Source organism: Amphiprion ocellaris, chromosome 20 (genome assembly GCF_022539595.1).
Source record: "Amphiprion ocellaris isolate individual 3 ecotype Okinawa chromosome 20, ASM2253959v1, whole genome shotgun sequence".
Classification (NCBI taxonomy): Eukaryota; Metazoa; Chordata; class Actinopteri; family Pomacentridae; genus Amphiprion; species Amphiprion ocellaris.
The window spans coordinates 30,742,002-30,762,482 of NC_072785.1; the positions used below are offsets into that span (position 1 = coordinate 30,742,002).

Here is a 20,481-nt window from a genome sequence, read left to right on the forward strand (position 1 = left end):
AAAGTTATATTTGTTTATAACTGACTGAGCAGATATGACAATTTGTACAACACTGTAGATTCTGAATTATTGTAATGATAAGAAATAACAGAAAGAATTCCAGCTGTTTAAGTTCCTGAGATGTTGTTTCTCAAACAGCCTCCAAATTAAATGTGCATTGTGCTTTTTCCAACAGAGTCTTTCTCTGTGTCTCCATAAAGCTTTGACTGGTGAAGAACAGACAACAGTTGTTGGATGAACAGTCTCTAACATCTCAGCTGCTGAAGCTGGAACTCCTTCAGAGGAGTCATAGGTGTCTTGGTGGCCTCCCTCTCTGATTTGTTCCTTGGTCACTCCTGATTTACTGTTCAAAAAAATAACAAGGGAAAAACTTTGAAGGGAGGTGAATACTCTTTATTGACACTGTACTTGCTGAGTTTTCATGACGATCTCAATTTTTTTCATTCTTGAACTCAGCCAAGTGGAACAAACTATCTCAGATTCTTTGCTCTTCTTGTCCAGTGTTTCATTGTATCGTAGATTTCAGGCCAGTCAGAGATGATGGAGCAGAAATCATCTCTTGGAGTCCAGTTTGTTGTTCTGCGCATGTGCGGCTCATTTCGAGCCCATTGGTTGACGGAGACGTCGGTCACTGAGACGCACTAAACCCTCGACGGTCGTACCAGGGCAGTTAGTTTCCTCTCCGGGAGCCGTTTCCTGTTGAACCTGGTGAAGAGTCGAACATGTGTCCGTCGACAGAAGCAGCTTAAAGTCTGTGAGGTTGAGTTTGAGCAGCAGCGACGTGGATTTGTGCAGGAAACAGGTGAAGACGGACTGCGAGCTGCTGCTGAGCCGCTTCCAGCAAACACAGTCCGTCCGCTTCGAGGTCTTCTCCGGCATCTGGAGGGACGTGAACTTCTCACACATCTTCTGGTAGGTTCACACTCACAACCTTTCTACATTTTCAGACACAGCTTCGTGAAATCTTTCCAAGCAATTGACGGTTTGGTGTTTTTCTTTGTGTGAACTGTTAGGATTTATTATATTTTAAAGACATTGCTAACCTAACACTGAAATTGATGTCACATATGAGCAGAGGTGGGTAGAGTAGCCAAAAATTGTACTCAAGTAAGAGTAACGTTACTTCAAAATAATATCACTCAAGTAGAAGTAAAACGTAGTCATCCAAAAAATTACTCAAGTAAGAGTAAAAAAGTATTTGGTGAAAAGACTACTCAAGTACTGAGTAACTGTTTGATTATAATTTCCGATTTATTTTTTAGAAATGATGTGATCAGACAGACAAAAACGTAAAATAATGTGCAAATTCTGGTATTTCCAAATAATAACATTAAAAAAATAGCAAAAATAAATAGCATCTTTACAAAATAACAAGTTAAGGCAACAGAAAGACAAATCTCAGTTTTTCACAACATAAAGCTTTTGAAACAAAATCCTGTAGTAAGGTAAGGTTTGAACAATGCAAATTACTTCCAGTCACAATATATACTGCATGCTGCATATATATCACCCCCCCCCCCCCCCCAAACCTCTCTGCCCCTCGGCTGTGCACGAGGACCTATTAACACTGACGTCACGCTTCTCTTCGGCCGCGTTAGTAAACAGAAGACAAAAGACGGAGATATCCATGATAATGCCATGCTAGTGCTATGCTAATGAAGTCAGACTCCAGAGCAAGGTAAAACTTTGTGAAAATGCCCCCGTTTCTTTCATTCCTTGTCTGCTACATGTGAAGAGTTTGTGCCTCTACGCCCCCACAGTTTGTATGAGGTCACGTGACCGCAGGGCAACATCTGGTGAAACATTCCTGTGGTGGATCCTTTGGGGGCATCTCTCCAGCAAAATAAAGCAGATCTCATGTAGTGAGTAAAAAAGTAACGAGTCTAGTGTAGCCCAGTGTAACGGAGTAAGAGTAGCGTTTCTTCTTCACAAATCTACTCAAGTAAAATATATGGCAGAGTAAAACTGCTCTCAGAAGTATGTTTTTTTTCAAAAAGGATACGGATAAGGATCAAGTTTATTGATCCCACAGTGGGGAAAGTTCACCATTACAGCAGCTCCAAAGCAAAAGTATAAAAGTATAAAGGCAGTGCAAGAATAAATAAGAAAAAAAACCACGGTGCAAAGATTGCAGATATTGCAGAAACTTACTCAAGTAAATGTAATGGACTAAATGTAATTCATTCCTACCCACCTCTGCATATGGGTATTACAATATTGACATTAATAACCACTGATTGTGCAACTAATGCATGGGTTGTGCTTGATCTTTCAAGTGAGAGATATGGATTCAGGCATTAACCCTAGCTGTTTACACACACACACACAGACACACACACACACACACACACACACACACACACACACACACACACACACACACACACGGGATACCACCAGTAGCTGCATCACATGACAGCTAACAAAGGTGAGAACATGACCAGTAGAGCAGGGGAAATGTTAGAAAGGAGGGTTCTTTTCACAGGCTGCAGCAGCTGGGGATTGGATGAATCATGTGCCAAGAGACATGAACATATTTGTGCACCAACCAGCCAATCACATTTCATCATTTGAATTATATGTATATGTCCTATAGCCAATCACATTGCACCATGTAGAATAAAATGTTGTGTTCATATCAAACTTCATCCTTTTCTGGGAGGCTGTTCCAAACAGAAGACGTCCTTGTACAAAATTTTTTGAGACACTGATATTAGAAAATAAACAGCTTAATTAGAAAGAAGTAGTTTGTCTTCTGTCTCAAATAACGAACACATGATCCCACAGAACTGAGGTCAGTTCAATCAGAACTAAAGACTTTGAGCTCACAGACTGATCAGCTTCATTTCCATTAAAGCCTCTTTGAGATTTAATCTAAAATGATCATTTTCTCAGTGAACTGAGGTGGTTCTCCTAAACTAACTGATGTTTCACAGCTAAGCTGCTCCAGAGGAGGTTCTGTTCAGAGTTTAGAAATAAATGAAGTTTCAAGTTTCAGAGCTCTGATGTACAGCTGTCACATTAGAAATAAGTGGCTTTATTGAGGGTCACTGAGCAGTAAAATACATTCACTAACTTCCAGCATGAACAGTTTTCTACCAGCATTCCTGTCTTGAATCAGCTGCAGTAGCATCTTTATATTCCCTTTATTCTCTTTTTCCATGCCTGTTTTCTGTCTATGTTCCTTATTTTATCAGTTTAAGTTCATTTGTATCAGTTTGAGGTGAAATTGCATTGAGTTGAAATCTGTCGTCTGTGTTGGCTGATGGACATCTAGGACACTTTGACACTTGCGTATAGAGTGGTATCCTAATTAAGATGTGTTTGATGTGACAGGTGATTGGCAGGAGGAGGAGGGTCTGACGGAGGAGCAGAGGAACGTTGTCAGACTTTTTGTCTGAGTTCAACAACGGAGGAAACATGGATTCTTCACAAGAAGTGAGAAACATATCACTGTAATATTATTATCATTAATTTATTATTTAAAATGTCTAAAGTTGCTCCAGTTGGTCAGATGGGTTGACCAAAGCCAGGTAATGTTGTCTGGAGAGATGTAGCTCTGCAGAAGCAGCTCTACTGAGGATATAATGGTGGACTGCTAGGAAGATGCTTATTTTTTGTTTCAGGCCAAACTAGCTGCTTGTCAAACATTATAAAAATGTGTTACATAGTGATGTAGATCAGTCACCAAAGAAAAGTCTTGTTTTCAATCCAGGTGTTCAGGAAGGTAAGGAGCAGTGTTTTATTTGGTAGAGAATAATACTTTTGGACATGTGAGTTTGCAGGCCTTTTTCCTGTTCATGAAATACATTTATAACACAGTGAAGGAAAGGAAACCCCAAACGTATGATATGGGGCTGAAAGTAAATGATAAATGTTCTGCACTTATACAGTGCTTTTCTACTTTAGTGGTCCTCAAAGCACTTTACAGAGTTTTCTATTCACTCATTCATACACCAGTAGTGACTGAGCTGCCATCAGGAGCAAATTCATATTGAGTGTCTTGCCCATGCAGCATTGCATGATGGAGGAGTCGGGGATCGGACCGGCTACCTTGCAGTTAGTGGACAACCCATCATACCACCTGAGACACAGCTGCCCAGTTTCATTTCCTGCTGTTTTAGTGTTGTTGTTCATAAACTGCCTTTTGACCGTGCTTGAGAATAAATGCTGTTTTAAATACACCCAGTGGAATCGCTATCTCATGGTGTTGGAGGTGTTTGACTGTCTCTTTGAGTCAGGTCACAGTGGCTCACAACTTGCTGTGAGAGGCATGGAGTCGGGTGTTATGTCAGCCGGGTGGCTGGTGTGGACGGACACATGGACATGCTCACCCACAGCATTGTATACTAGGACTTGAAACGTCACCACTCTGACGGAGACGGAACTGATGCTAGTTCAGGGGATCTAGTGGCACCAGCTACATATTGTTGAGCTCACTTCCATTTGTTGACCCTCAGATGTAGGAACAGTAAGGCCGAGTCTGTCCTGGACTTGGAACAGTGGACCAGCTCTTTACTCTTGGCTACTGCTGAGGGGGCTGTGACCAGCTGGTCGACCTGTTTTGTCAACTTGGAGATGGCCTAGGACCATGTCTTCCAGATAATCCTGTTTGGGTCTCCTGTGTGAGTATGTGGTGGTGGAGTCTTTGCTACAAGCCATCCAGTCCTTCTGGAACCAAAGTGAGAGCTGTGTTGGTCTTCTCAGCACAAAATCAAACTCCTTTCTGGTGGGTGTTGAAGTCTGCCTTCAGTCAAGTTGATGGTATTCATGGACAGGATGTGAATCTGAACAAACATGGGGGGACCCTCGGAGTCACATCTCTGCTTTCTGGAGATGACGTGGTTTTGTTGGCTTCTTTAGAATGTGATCTTTAGCCTGCACTGGGGGCTGAGCAGCCAAGCATGAAGCAGCCGGTACGAAAGTAACCGCTTTCAAGCCTGAGGAAATGGTTCTCTTTCAGACACCAGTCGAAATCTCCCTCTTTTTTGGGGTGAATTTCAATCTCAAGCAACTGAGTTTAAGTATTTCAAGATCTTGTCCACATATGATGGAAAAATAATGCATGAGATTGACAGGATGAGCAGTAATGTAGGCATTCTACTGGACTGTTTAAGTAACAATAAGCTGAGCCGGTTGACAATGCTTTTGATTTGCTACTCCGTCTTTGTCCCAACCCTCACCAATGGTCATGGCCTTGGACTAGTGTCTGAAAAAATGACATCACAGATACGAGGAGCCAAAATGAGTTTCCTCTGCAGAGGGTAAAGGTTCGGCCTTCGAGGTAGGGTGATGAGTTTAGATATCTGGCGGGAGCTGGGCTTACAATTGGTGCTATATAATGTCTAACTGGGCCATGTAGTTGGGCATGTGATCAGGATTCTGTTTGGGCCCCTTTTTGTTTTTTGTGGTTTTTGTGGTATGTCTAATTGGGAGGAGACCCTGGGGCAGACCCAGAATTCAGTGGCAGAATTACATGTGCTATCTGGCCTGGTATCAACAACTTATCCCCAAGGATATACTGAAAGGGACATCTGGAATGACCCTACTGCCACCACGAGCTGACTCTGGACATTGATGTTGTATGCTTTACATATTGTACATTGATCCAATAATGTAACTGAACAAAAGTCTGGGGATCAACAGATCCTGGCGGTACAGTCCCATCAGTCCCAGCTCTACTTCATGTGTCAGTGGCGATGGACAAGTATTACTACCCAGTATTCTAAAACTACAGTGCAGAAAGTTGAAAACTGGCGACCAGTGAAAAGTTTTTGTTTCATTGTGAGTGTGTTGGCATGCCGACACATGTCTATGTTTCCATTCACAGAGCTGCTAACATGTCTGCAGTTTCTTGATCTCGTTTCAACCTCAGGTCAACCTACTTACAACTGAGACTTTTGTCACATTTTTTTGCCATTCCATTTCAGTCACTGCCTCAGTTTGTATCTTTGTCTGTTGCTACAGAAACTTGAAAACAGCAATAGAGTGACACGTCGGATCTCTGAGGAGGACAACTGCGGTTCGGCAACAACAACAAACAGAGATGAATCACTCAATTGTGAACAATATGGCAAGACTTCAATCTCTAAGCGAAGAATTCACCAACATATTCACACTGTGGAGAAACCGTTCAGATGTGATCAGTGTGAGAAGACTTTTCCTGTCAAGAGTCGGTTAATAAGACACCAATTGATTCACAGTGGAGTTAAACCATTCAGTTGTGATAAGTGTGACAAGACTTTTACTTACAAGAGGAGTTTAACAACACATCAATTCATTCACAGTGGAGTAAAACCTTTCAGCTGTGATCAGTGTGGAAAGACTTTTACTAAGAAGAGGAGTCTGACAACACATCAACTCATTCACAGTGGAGTAAAACCTTTCAGCTGTGATCAGTGTGGAAAGACTTTTACTTACAAGAGTACTTTAAAAACACATCAACTCATTCACAGTGGAGTAAAACCTTTCAGCTGTGATCAGTGTGGGAAGACTTTTACTAAGAAGAGGAGTCTGACAACACATCAACTCATTCACAGTGGAGTAAAACCTTTCAGCTGTGATCAGTGTGGAAAGACTTTTACTTACAAGAGTACTTTAAAAACACATCAACTCATTCACAGTGGAGTAAAACCTTTCAGCTGTGATCAGTGTGGGAAGACTTATACTCGGGTGGATCAATTAAAAAACCATCAGTTCATTCACAGTGGAATTAAACCATTCAGCTGTGATCAGTGTGGGAAGACTTTTACTAAGAAGAGGAGGCTGACAACACATCAACTCATTCACAGTGGAGTAAAACCTTTCAGATGTGATCAGTGTGGGAAGACTTTTGCTGAGAAGAGGAGTCTAACCACACATCAGCTTATTCACAGTGGAGTAAAACCTTTCAGCTGTGATCAGTGTGGGAAGACTTTTGCTGAGAAGAGGAGTCTAACCACACATCAGCTTATTCACAGTGGAGTAAAACCTTTCAGCTGTGATCAGTGTGGGAAGACTTTTACTTGGGTGTATCAATTAAAAAACCATCAGTTCATTCACAGTGGAATTAAACCATTCAGTTGTGATCAGTGTGGGAAGACATTTGCTGAGAAGAGGAGTCTAACAACACATCAACTCATTCACAGTGGAGTAAAACCTTTCAGCTGTGATCAGTGTGGAAAGACTTTTACTCAGGTGTCTCAATTAAAAAACCATCAGTTCATTCACGGCGGAGGTGAACCATTCAGTTGCGATGAATGTGTGAAAACCTTCACTCGAAATGGACTGTTATCAATCCATCAATGTCCCCACTCTGGTAGAAAACTGTACCACTGTGACTCCTGTGACAAAACTTTCAAGCACCAACAGAGCCTAAAATATCACCAACGTATCCACACTGGACATGATGTGTACATATGTGATCACTGTGGCAAATTATTTGTCCACTATACACAGTTAAAAGCTCATGAAGTGATCCACACTGGGATTAAACCGTACCACTGTGACCAGTGTGGGAAAGGCTTCAACTTCATTGCCAACCTCAAAACTCACCAAAGTGTCCACACTGGGGAGAGACCATACAGATGTGATGTGTGTAATAAGACTTTTACAACTTGGGGTTCCCTGAAACGACACCAAAAGATCCACACCAGGAAGAGAACACTGAATCAACGTCACAGTGAGGTATGTAAAGACTGGTGTCAGCAAAAGTGTACACACAATTCTGCATTGGATATTTTGGATCTTGCTGTGAAATTTCATGTCAGACTGTTTTGAACAACTGTGGTCAGTGGAATTATGTTAACACATGATCAGCTGTCGTTCAGTCTAAACTGTACTCATTTTCACACAGAAATCTGGTCCAGGGTAATCCGTGGATGTAGGTAAGATTAGGAATTCTGATGTGATCAACATCAACACAAACTTGTTCTCAACACATAAAGGTGAAAAGACATCACATCAGTGTTAAATATTCTGCTGGGATGTTGGATGTTTATCTAATATAAACCCAGCTTAACTGGTCGGTCTTGCTGGTGTCATGTCAGTCAGCCTCATATAAGTCTCTGTCACGTTGCTTCTTCACTAGCTAAGCTTCCACAATATGTTTTGTTTTGCAACACAGAAGACTCTTGAAGGTCTGGTAAGAAGCGCCACCTTGTGGTGCAACCCAGATACTGCAGCTCGTCTACAATGGCTGATGTGTGTTTGATTGAATTATATGATATCAACAGATACTAAATATTTCAATGACTCACCTTGACTCATGATCCAAAGTACTTTATCAGGACACCCTAAGTTTAAACTCCTGCAGCTCTTCTCTTTCGATACGAGTGTTAATCTTCCTGGAAGCTCAGACAACTGGATGTTAAATCACAACAGGTTAAAGTGTCTTCAGATGCCATTAGAGGTGTTCTCTATTTCAGGCAAGGCATCAGTTCTTCAATGCTGCAGGAAACCTTGACTTTCTCTGTGTTTGTGTGTTTGTTTTCCAAGCAGAGCAGCACAGATGGACAAAACTCTCAGACTTGTCAGCACTCTGCCAATGGTGAACAGTGCTGTTGTGACCAGTCTGGACCAACATCCAACCAACAAGGAACCCTACAATGACACCAGCAGATGCACACTGGACACAAACTGAACCTCTGCCAAGAAGATTTCTCCATGCCGGGTTCAGTGAAAGTTCATGAAGTCTCCCACAAACTTAAAGTCCTTGAGATCAGGCTCCACAGAATTCAGGTCTAATCTCTCGTTTGGTGTCTTCGTTAAGGTTGCACTCGATAAATCATCTATTTTTGATGAGGTTTCCTTAATTTCTACGACAAAGTGAAAATCAAGGATCAGCAAGTTTAGTGCCTATAAAGAATATTCAATCCCCTGAGAGATTTTTCCCCATTTTTTGCTTTTGAGCAGTAAATCATGAGTGACCAAACAAGAAACAAGTGAGGGAGGCCACCATGACTCCTATGACTCATTTAAAGGAACAACAAAAGTTTTATTATCTGTGGCTGATATCCTTGTAACATTAACTACCTCACTGAATCCCTAGTGGCTTTAACTGAGTGTTTCACAGAATTTGGCTGAATATCCGGCTATAAAATGAACTTTGACAAATCAGAAATGAGCTTGGATAAAGGAAGAAACATTGACCCAATGAATGTTAAACCTTTTCGCTGGGCTCCATCTGGATTAAATTATTTGGGGGTTAAGGTTACCCCTAAAATTAGTCAACTACATGCAGAAAATATTCATTCATGGCTTAATAAGGAATCTTAAAGAAACTTTTACAAGATGGGAGATCCTTCCTATTTCATTGTGTGGCAGAATCAACCTGATTAAGCTGATGTGTATATTATGGAAGGATATGATATCAGATGACTAAATATTTAATGACTCATTTGGATCTTGAGCCAAAGTACTTTATTGGCGCATCCCTAATTTAAACTCCTGCAGCTCTTTTCTTTCTATATGAGTGTTAATCTTCCTGGAAGCTCAGACATCCATCCATCCATCATCTATACACCACTTAATCCTCACTAGGGTCATGGGGGGCTGGAGTCTATCCCAGCTGACTCAGGTGAAGGCAGGGGACACCCTAGACAGGTCACCAGTCTGTCACAGGGCTACATACAGAGACAAACAATCACTCTCACATTCACACCTACGGGCAATTTAGAATGATCAATTAACCTCAGCATATTTTTGGACTGTGGGAGGAAGCCGGAGTACCCGGAGAAAACCCACGCATGCACAGGGAGAACATGCAAACTCCATGCAGAAAGATCCCGGGAAAGCCGGGATGTGAACCAGGGATCTTCTAGCTGCAAGGCGAAAGTGCTAACCACTACGCCACTGTGCAGCCCGGAAGCTCAGACAATTGAATGTTAAATCACAACAGGTTAAAGTGTCTTCAGATGTCATTAGAGATGTTCTCTATTTCATCCAGGGCATCAGTTCTTCAATGCTGCAGGAAACCTTGACTTTCTCTGTGTTTGTGTGTTTTGTTTTCCAAGCAGAGCAGCACAGATGGACAAAACTCTCAGACTTGTCAGCACTCTGCCAATGGTGAACAGTGCTGTTGTGACCAGTCTGGACCAACATCCAACCAACAAGGAACCCTACAACGACACCAGCAGATGCACACTGGACACAAACTGAACCTCTGCCAAGAAGATTTCTCCATGCCGGGTTCAGTGAAAGTTCATGAAGTCTCCCACAAACTTAAAGTCCTTGAGATCAGGCTCCACAGAATTCAGGTCTAATCTCTCGTTTGGTGTCTTCGTTAAGGTTGCACTCGATAAATCATCTATTTTTGATGAGGTTTCCTTAATTTCTACGACAAAGTGAAAATCAAGGATCAGCAAGTTTAGTGCCTATAAAGAATATTCAATCCCCTGAGAGATTTTTCCCCATTTTTTGCTTTTGAGCAGTAAATCATGAGTGACCAAACAAGAAACAAGTGAGGGAGGCCACCATGACTCCTATGACTCATTTAAAGGAACAACAAAAGTTTTATTATCTGTGGCTGATATCCTTGTAACATTAACTACCTCACTGAATCCCTAGTGGCTTTAACTGAGTGTTTCACAGAATTTGGCTGAATATCCGGCTATAAAATGAACTTTGACAAATCAGAAATGAGCTTGGATAAAGGAAGAAACATTGACCCAATGAATGTTAAACCTTTTCGCTGGGCTCCATCTGGATTAAATTTAAGTACTCATGCTGGTACTAGTGTACACTGCTTGTGGGAATGCAACATAATCAATTAATTTTGGAGGACAGTATATGCAAGCACCTGTGTTTGTTTATTTATGTATTTTTTTAAAATGGGACAGTTTGTATTACTGTACATTTCCATGTAAATACGAGAGATTGTAACCATACAACTAATTTCCATCTCAAGTCCCATTGGCAGATGAAAGATAAGGAAATTGCAAATAGCATAAAACCATAACTGACCAAAGACATGCAAAAAAGAAAAACAAGCGATAATGTTTAGTGCACATAACAGACAAAAACTGGGGGACCAAGGCAGCTACCAAGCAGTAATTAACATTTACACATGATTATATTGCAAATATCTCTTTGTTGTTATTGCACTTATCCCTCTATCATTATTACACATTGCTATACTACACTTATCACTCTGTCACTATCACGTAAGATTCCACTACATATATTCCTCTGACACTATTACATATAATTGTATGGCACATTTCCCTTAATCACTATTGCACTCATCGCTGTCTACATTACACATAATCACACTATACATTTCCCTTCTAACACTATTGCACATATCCCATTATCACTATCACTCATGAACTTTAAACACTGTTATACATGAATATATTGCATGAAGCACACATCTACACATTTAAAACAAATTACACAGAGTCCTCAAGAACAAGCCCCATCAACGGGCAAACAAATTTACACAGATCTGATTTTCCAATAGCAATGCTTTGAGATGTCTAGTAAATGAATTAAGATGTGGTTGTTCACGACTAACATTTGATATAGTATTCCAGGTTTGTGATGCACGAAAAGAGAAAATTGACTGCCCAAGGGCACTTTTCCTAACATGCACAACGCAATTACCTGTAGAGCCTGCTCTGGTTGATCTGCTGGATTTTTTTTTTTACATATTCTTGTAGTGGAGGGTGAGCTTGGCCATGAAAAATTTTGTAAAGCAAAACAGAATAAGTATTTTACAGTGTTAATCCAGGTTTAATCGCTCGTATTTCTTAAGACTGCCATGCAAGTAGTGCTGTGTTTCCTGAAGCCATACTGGGAGGAGGTGAGGATCTTCAATTTATTAATGTAACCCTTAAGTCTATTGTAAACTATCCTTTCCAGTACCTTGGAGAGCGTAGGCAGTATGGAAATTAGCCTATAGTTGTAGATGTCATTTTTGTGCCCAGATTTATAAATGGGGAGAATTTTAGCAATTTTAGTCATTTTTGGTTCACTCCCAGTGATTAAGGATAGATGTATACAGTAAACAAGTGGTTCCAGGATAACATTCACAATAGCCTTTAGGATGTTGCTGCAGATTCCATCAGTACCAGCCGTACGTGAGCTGTTCATGTTCATGATAATTTTGTAGACCTCCTTTCCATCCGTAGGCCTCAGGAAGAATGAGCAGGGATAGTTTCCAAGTAGATATTGACTATAAGAAGTGCCTTGATGTTGGGGGATTTTACTAGCGAGGTTCTCACCAAGTGAAACAAATTGGTCATTAAAATATTTTGTTCATTTTAGTATGTCATTATTGTCTTTGCTGTTAGTGTCAGGAAGCACAGAGCCTTTGTGCTCCCACCCAAGAACTTCATTCAGTATCCGCCATGTTTTCTTGGAATCCCCCTGAGTTAATTGTAGACTTTCAATGTAGTGATCTCTTTTCCGCATTAAATGTGTGAATTTGTTCCTGAAATGGGAATATTTTTCCTTGTTTCTATTACTAGGATTTTTTAGATAATGTTTGTAAAGTTTATTTTTTTGATTGATTGATTTTAAGATAACTCCCTAATTTCTCCACTTGCTGCATGATGTCCTGTCAATTTTTTAAATATTTGTCCAGATTTCTTTTGCATTTCCTCTTGCATGATCTATTATAGTAATAAAAAAATTTGCTTTTGCAAATGGGAGAAGTTTTCATGATGGCCTCAATTTTTTTTCATTCTTGAACGCACCCAAATGAAACAAGCAACGTCTGATTCTTAGTTCTTCTTGTCCAGTAATGTAGATTCTGAATCAATGACGTGATGAGAAAAAAGAATGAAAGTTTCAGGTTTTTATCTTTAATAGTTCCTGAGATATTGTTGTTCAAACAGCCTCAAATTTGCATGATTGACAAAACCTGCAGACACTCGGTTTCCGTGTATTTATTAAATTTATTGAATTATTTTAAACACAGAAACGTCTCAATACATCAGTGTGTTTTTATTTTAGAAATATTAATATTTCATTGTACCGTAGATTTCAGGCCAGTCAACTTTGTTGATGTTGTGCAGTGATCGTTTCTGCGCATGTGCGACTCATTTCGAGCAAGAGACGTCGACTGCTGATGACGTACTGAATCCTCTCCGGTTGTACCGGAGCCGTTAGTTTCCTCTCCGGGAGCCGTTTCCTGTTGAACCTGGTGAAGAGTCGAACATGTGTCCGTCGACAGAAGCAGCTTAAAGTCTGTGAGGTTGAGTTTGAGCAGCAGCGACGTGGATTTGTGCAGGAAACAGGTGAAGACGGACTGCGAGCTGCTGCTGAGCCGCTTCCAGCAAACACAGTCCGTCCGCTTCGAGGTCTTCTCCGGCATCTGGAGGGACGTGAACTTCTCACACATCTTCTGGTAGGTTCACACTCACAACCTTTCTACATTTTCAGACACAGCTTCGTGAAATCTTTCCAAGCAATTGACGGTTTGGTGTTTTTCTTTGTGTGTGAACTGAGGTCAGTTCAATCAGAACTAAAGACTTTGAGCTCACAGACTGATCAGCTTCATTTCCATTAAAGCCTCTTTGAGATTTAATCTAAAATGATCATTTTCTCAGTGAACTGAGGTGGTTCTCCTAAACTAAGGAGTGCAATTTATCTACTACATGTAGTTCTGCTACATTCTACTAATAAATGAATGCCCATAGTAATTGAAGAGATGAATAAAACATGTAGATGGATTTTTCCACCACATCTTCCTCTAATAATCCTGCAGGGAAATTAAAATGGACAAATTGTCTCATTCTTAAACAAGTTAACACTTAAATCAGTAGGTTTTTTGCTCACATTTAAATTTGAGGCTGTTTGAACAAGAAAATCTGAGGAACTATTTAAGATTTAAAGCCTGAAATTTTCAGATATTTCTTATCATGTCATTGAATCATAAACTTCAATTTGAGACAAGTGTATCAAATAATCTCGGATTCTGTATTTGTTCTGCTTGAATCAGATTATCTACGAATGTTTAACTTCATGTCCTACAACTTTTCAAAGTTGCTCAGCCACAGATGCAGTTCTGCAGCTCTTGTCCGGTCAGCGTTGATGGTCCATCTGTTGCGGTGCTCTTTGTTCTGTTCATTGTCAACAACCGTTCTATGGTCTGTCACAGTAAAATCTGTTTGTGATGGGTCATCTTGCGCCCCCGTTCTCGCAGACCCTGGGGGTATTTCCTTCCCTGAGGTTTTCATTACAATGATGGGTGGATCCAGGAACACTATCCAGCACTGGATCCTGCTTGTGTGGCTCACGAACCCACACTAGCCACGTTGGGGTCTATTCCCACCTGTCAGCAGTCTGTCCAGGCGTCATCTGGTTTTCCCTGATTGTCAGCTGCTCTTTGGCAGCAGTCACTGGATCGCTCCAAACTTCAAGGTTTGCTTCAAGGACTAGATGTTGCAATCCCTGGTGTTTGCACCACTTCTAATTCAGGAATTCTTGATGGCTGCTGTAAGGCTTTACCAGCAGGACACATCGTCAGTTATGTATCTCAGCATCATGGGGTGTTTCGACCAATTATCACAATACACCCTCTGCTGAGGCAGGCCCACCACGGTGTGATCAAGCCTGGGTGTGTTCATCTTAGCAGCCCAGGTGATGTCACTCCTCTTCAGCCGTAGCCAATGGCTCGTCCTCTTGGCGGTGTTGCCCAGCTCTTTGATGGCTTTTCTGTGAGCCCGTCCCCTGACTCCAACCTCCCGAAGGAGTTTGGCTGTTGTGTTGTCTACAAAGCCCCCGTTTCCACTGCTGGTACTGCAGTTGGTAGAAGACAGATTAGAAAATGGATTATTCTGTTGGTATTTATCTGAGAGAATATTCAGTCAGGAACATTAATTCCACTTTTATTTGGTCCAAGAAAGAAAATAGATTTCCACGTCTCCTTCATTATGGGACAGTAACAGACCTCAATGCTCTTGTTGAATATCAGGTGTAAATAAATGAAGTTTCAAGTTTCAGAGCTCTGATGTACAGCTGTCACATTAGAAATAAGTGGCTTTATTGAGGGTCACTGAGCAGTAAAATACATTCACTAACTTCCAGCATGAACAGTTTTCTACCAGCATTCCTGTCTTGAATCAGCTGCAGTAGCATCTTTATATTCTCTTTATTCTCTTTTTCATGCCTGTTTTCTGTCTATGGTCCTAATTTATCAGTTTAAGTTCATTTGTATCAGTTTGAGGTGAAATTGCATTGAGTTGAAATCTGTCGTCTGTGTTGGCTGATGACATCTAGGACACTTTGACACTTGCGTATAGAGTGGTATCCTAATTAAGATGTGTTTGATGTGACAGGTGATTGGCAGGAGGAGGAGAGTCTGACGGAGGAGCAGAGGAACGTTGTCAGACTTTTTGTCTGAGCTCAACAACGGAGGAAACATGGATTCTTCACAAGAAGTGAGAAACATATCACTGTAATATTATCAATAATTTATTATTTACAATGTCTGAAGTTGCTCCAGTTGGTTAGATGCACTCTGGTGCTGATGGCTCTGGACAGTGTTTGGACTGTCAAGACAGGCATGTCTCTTCAGTGTGGAATGAAGACCGTGGACTTTCCCTATAGAGTGGATCACCGGGGTGGTAGTTCCCATCTTCAAAGAGGAGGATCAAAGGATGACCTTCACTTATTATGCTAACATACTGCTGGTTCTCCCTAGGATTTTTTTTGCTGGATGCTGGAATGGAGGCTTTAACCTATTCTTGCAGCCCTCAGATGCAAGAGGCCAAATCTGTCCTGGACTTGGAACAGTGGACCAGCTTTTTACGCTTGGGAGCTGCAGCGGAGGTTGTGACCATCCAGTTGACGTGTTTTGTGGACTTGGAGATGGTCTCGTTCCATGTTTTCCTGATATTTCTCTTTTCGGTCTACCCTGTGAGCATGGGGTAGCTGAGTCTTTGCTACAAGCCATCCAGTCTTTATGGAACCAAAGTGAGAGCTGTGTTGGTATCAGAACTAAATCAAACTCCTTTCTAGTGGGTGTTGAACTCTGCCAAAGTTTTCCTTCGTCTCCCATCATGTTTATGATATTCTTAGACAGAATCTGAATGCATCAATGTGGTGAAGAGGGTGTCTGGTTTGGAGTCACATCTCTGCTTTTTGCAGATGACATGGATTTGTTGGCTTCTTTAGAATGCAATGTCTCACATGCACTGGAGGTTGAGCAGCCGAGCATGAAGCAGCCAGGATGAAAGTTCCCACCTGTGAACCTGAGGCCATGGTTCTCTTCCCAGTACCAGTGGAATGTTCCCTCTGGATTGGGGTGAATTTTCTTTGAAAGTGAAGGAGATTAAGTCTCTCAAGGGCTTGTTCTTGAGTGATCAAAAAACACCACATGAGACAGAGAGGAGATGCAGTAATGCAGGTATTGTACCGGATTATTTCAATGACAGTAAACTGAGCTGGACGGCGACGCTCTCAATTTCCTCGTCCGTCTTTTTCGCAACCTTCTATGGTTATGGCGTCAGGGTAGTGTCCGAGAAAATGACATCACAGATTTAACCAGCCAAAATGAATTTTGCCTATAGAGAGGCTCAGTTCACCCTCAGAGACAGGACGAGGAGCTTGGATATCCGGCAGGAGCTGGCCTTTGGGTCGTTGCTACATTGTATCAAAGGAGGCCATGCAGTTGGGTGTCTGATCAGGATTCCTTATGGGCCCATTTTCAAAATTTTTTATTTTTTTTTGCCATGTCTAGATGGGAGTCAACCCTGTGGCAGATTCAGAATTCAGTGGCAGAATTTCATATCTCATCTGTCCTGGTATCAACATCTGATCCCCCAGTAGGTACTGCAAAGTGTTGGTGGTGAAAGGGACATCTGGAATGACCCTGCTGCCAGCACGACCCGACTCAGGTCATTGGTGTTGTATGTTTTAGATATTGGAAATGTATTCATTAATTGAGCTTAACAACATGTCTGGGGACCAGTAGATTCTGGTAGTACAGTCTCATCAGTCCCAGCTTTACTTTGTGTTTCATGGGGTTTGACAAATGTTACGGTCATAATACTCTACCACTGCAATGCAAAACTTTGAAAACTATTGACCAGTATAAATTTGTTGTTGACATTGTGAGTGTGTTGGCATGTCGTCACATTTCTGTTTCTAATCACAGAGCTGCTAACATGTCTGCAGATTCTTGATTATGTTTCAACCTCATGTCCAACTACATGTAATTGAGACTTTTAGGTCACATCTTTTCACAATCCCATTTCAATCACTGCCTCTGTTTGTGTCTTTGTCACTACAGAAACGTGGAAACGGCAATGGAATCAGACTTCGGATCTCTGAGGACCATAACGACACTTTCCCAATGACAACAATTAGATATGAATCGCTCAGTTGTGAGCAATGTGACAAGACTTTTATCACAGCAAAAAAGCTAAGAAATCACAATCGTGTTCACGCTATGGAGAAACCATTCAGTTGTGATCAGTGTGAGAAAACTTTTTCTGACAAGAGTAAGTTAACAAGACACCAACTCATCCACAGTGGAGTTAGACCATTCAGCTGTGATCAGTGTGGGAAGACTTTTACTCTGGTGCATCATTTAAAATGCCATCAACTCATTCATAGTGGAGTTAAACCATTCAGATGTGATCAGTGTGGGAAGGCTTTTACTCAGATTGGTGACCTAACAAGACATAGACTCATCCATAGTGGAGTTAGACCATTCAGTTGTGATCAGTGTGGGAAGACTTTTACTTACAAGAATAGTTTAACAAGACACCAACTTATTCACAGTAGAGTTAGACGTTTCCGCTGCGATCAGTGTGGGAAGAGTTTTACTCAGATAGGCAACCTAAAAACCCATCAACTCATTCACAGTGGAGTTAGACGATTCAGTTGTGATCAGTGTGATAAGACATTTTCTTGCAAGAGCACATTAACAAGGCACCAACTCATTCATAGTGGAGTTAAACCTTTCATCTGTGATCAGTGTGGGAAGACTTTTACTCAGATGCATCATTTAAAAGTCCATCAACTTGTCCACAGCGGAGGTGAACCATTCAGCTGTGATCAGTGTGTGAAAACCTTTAATCGAAATGAACAGTTATTGATCCATCAATGTCCCCACTCTGGTAGAAAACTGTACCACTGTGACTCCTGTGACAAAACTTTCAAGCACCAACAGAACCTAAAATCTCACCAACGCATCCACACTGGACTTAATGTGTACATATGTGATCACTGTGGCAAACCATTTGTCCAGTTCGCACAGTTAAAAGCCCATGAAGTTACCCACACTGGGGTGAAACCATACCACTGTGACCAGTGTGGAACAGGCTTCAACTACATTTGTAGTCTCAAAGCTCACCAAAGTGTCCACACTGGAGAGAGACCATACAGATGTGATGTGTGTAATCAGACTTTTAGAACTTGGGGTTCCCTGAAACGACACCAACAGATCCACACCAGAAAGAGAACACTGAATCAACGTCACAGTGAGGTATGTAAAGGCTGGTATCAACAACAGTGTACACACAATTCTTTATTAGACATTGTAGATATTGCTGTGAAATTTAATGTCAAACTGTTTTGAACAATTGTGGTCAGTTGAATTCTGTTAACACATCATCAGCTGTTGTTCAGTCTAACCTGTACTTGTTTTGACAAAGAAATTTATTCCAGGTTAATCTGGGGATGTCGGAAAGATTAGGAATTCTGACTTGATCAGCATCAGCACAAACTTGTTCTGAACACATAAAGGTGAAAAGACATCACATCAGTGTTAAATATTCTACTGGGATGTTGGATGTTTGTCCAATATAAACCCAGCTTAACTTCTGAGTTGCTTGCTGGCAACATGTCATTGAACCTCACATAAATCTCTGTCACGATGCTCCTTGACTAGTACCGCTTCTACAATACTTTGTGTTTTCCAACACAAAACCGTCCTGAGGGTCTGGTAAGAAGCTCCACCTTGTGGTGCAACCCAGATACTGCAGCTCATCTACAATGGCTGATGTGTGTTTGATTGAATGATATGATATCAACAGATGCTAAATATTAAATACTCACCTTGGATCGTGAGCCAACAGTGCTTTTTGGGATGTCCCTAGTTTAGATTCCTGCAGCCCTCCTCTTTCTATGAGTGTTAATCTTCCTGAAAGCTCAGACAACTGAATGTTAAATCACAACAGGTTAAAGTGTCCTCCGATGCCATTAGAGATGTTCTCTATTTCAGGCAAGGCATCACTTCTTCAAAGCTGCAGGAAACCTTGACTTTCTCTGTGTTTGTGTGTTTTGTTTTCCAAGCAGAGCAGCACAGATGGACAAAACTCTCAGACTTGTCAGCACTCTGCCAATGGTGAACAGTGCTGTTGTGACCAGTCTGGACCAACATCCAACCAACAAGGAACCCTACAACGACACCAGCAGATGCACACTGGACACAAACTGAACCTCTGCCAAGAAGATTTCTCCATGCCAGGTTCAGTGAAAGTTCATGAAGTCTCCCACAAACTTAAAGTCCTTGAGATCAGGCTCCACAGAATTCAGGTCTAATCTCTTGTTTAGTGTTGTTAATGTTGCACTTGATTAGCCATCATCATCTCTCTATTTTTGTTTCCAGATGAGGTTTCCTTAATTTCTCCTACAATACAAAAAGAAAAAATCAGTCAGTACAGTGCCTATAATGAATATTCACCCCTCAGAGGTTTATTAACTTTTATTGCTTTTAAACAGTAAATCAGGAGTGACCCAAGAAGAAATCAGTGAGGGAGGCCACCAAGACACCTATGACTCCTCTGAAGGAGTTCCTGCTTCAGCAGCTGAGATGTTAGAGACTGTTCATCCAACAACTGTTGTCTGTTCTTCACCAGTCAAAGCTTTATGGAGACAAAGAGAAAGACTCTGTTGGAAAAAGTTCACATTAAATCAGGACTAGAGTTCACTAGAAGACATGTGGAGACTCTGAAGAAAACTGAAGAAGGTTCTTTGGTTTGACTTTCTCTTTATACTTTGCTGCTGTAGTGAGCAGACTGAAAATCCTGGTTTGAGCTTCAACAACATGAACTTTTTTTTTTTTTTTTTTTTTTAAATGAATCGGTAGCTTATATACTGTTAAATTTTGTCTTGTTTGATTGTTTTAAATGAATATTCATTGCATTTTACTTCTGCTGTTTTATTTAAATCCACCTTCACTGGTTCTTTTTACCATAAACTTTGGATATTTTAACTGGTATCTATAAAGTTTTAGCTCAATATATCAAATGCTTTCCTCAGCATTTAACATAAAACAACTGTCCTTTGGTCCACTTTCAGCAGGTTTTTTGCACATTTAACTTTGAAGCTGTTTGAACAACAACATCTCAGGAACCATTAAAGATAAACACCTGGAATTTTTTTCTGCTATTTCTTATCTTGAAATTAATTCAGAATCTACAATATTGTACAACTTGTCACATCTGCTCTGTCAGTTTCTTTTTCATTTTAATATTAAAAATATTTTATGTGTTTCTTTTGTATTATTGTGAAATGAAGCTACATGTGTTTCAGACAATATCGCTA

At 40.9% G+C, this 20,481-nt stretch overlaps 2 protein-coding genes across 3 annotated transcripts; both read left to right on the forward strand.

The window, feature by feature from the left end:
* The first annotated feature begins 653 nt into the window (after positions 1 to 653).
* On the forward strand, positions 654 to 12,642 carry LOC111585871 (gastrula zinc finger protein XlCGF26.1-like). Its single transcript, XM_055006128.1, has 4 exons — positions 654 to 912; positions 3,337 to 3,438; positions 5,968 to 7,665; positions 8,476 to 12,642. Exons 2-4 carry the CDS (start codon positions 3,421 to 3,423, stop codon positions 8,587 to 8,589), a joined length of 1,830 nt encoding a protein of 609 aa, XP_054862103.1. The 5' UTR covers positions 654 to 912; positions 3,337 to 3,420; the 3' UTR covers positions 8,590 to 12,642.
* Positions 12,643 to 13,052: 410 nt separating this feature from the next.
* LOC111585863 (zinc finger protein OZF-like) lies at positions 13,053 to 20,428 on the forward strand. 2 transcript variants are annotated; one of them, XM_055006130.1, is made up of 5 exons: positions 13,053 to 13,330; positions 15,264 to 15,365; positions 17,219 to 18,418; positions 19,228 to 19,470; positions 19,657 to 20,428. In XM_055006130.1, the coding sequence occupies exons 2-5, from the start codon at positions 15,348 to 15,350 to the stop codon at positions 19,657 to 19,659; spliced, it is 1,464 nt and encodes a 487-aa protein (XP_054862105.1). In that variant the 5' UTR covers positions 13,053 to 13,330; positions 15,264 to 15,347; the 3' UTR covers positions 19,660 to 20,428. The 2 variants fall into 2 exon arrangements, with proteins under 2 accessions (XP_054862105.1, XP_035797507.2); XM_035941614.2 differs by having other exon boundaries at positions 13,054 to 13,330; positions 19,228 to 19,402.
* The last annotated feature ends 53 nt before the right edge of the window (positions 20,429 to 20,481 follow it).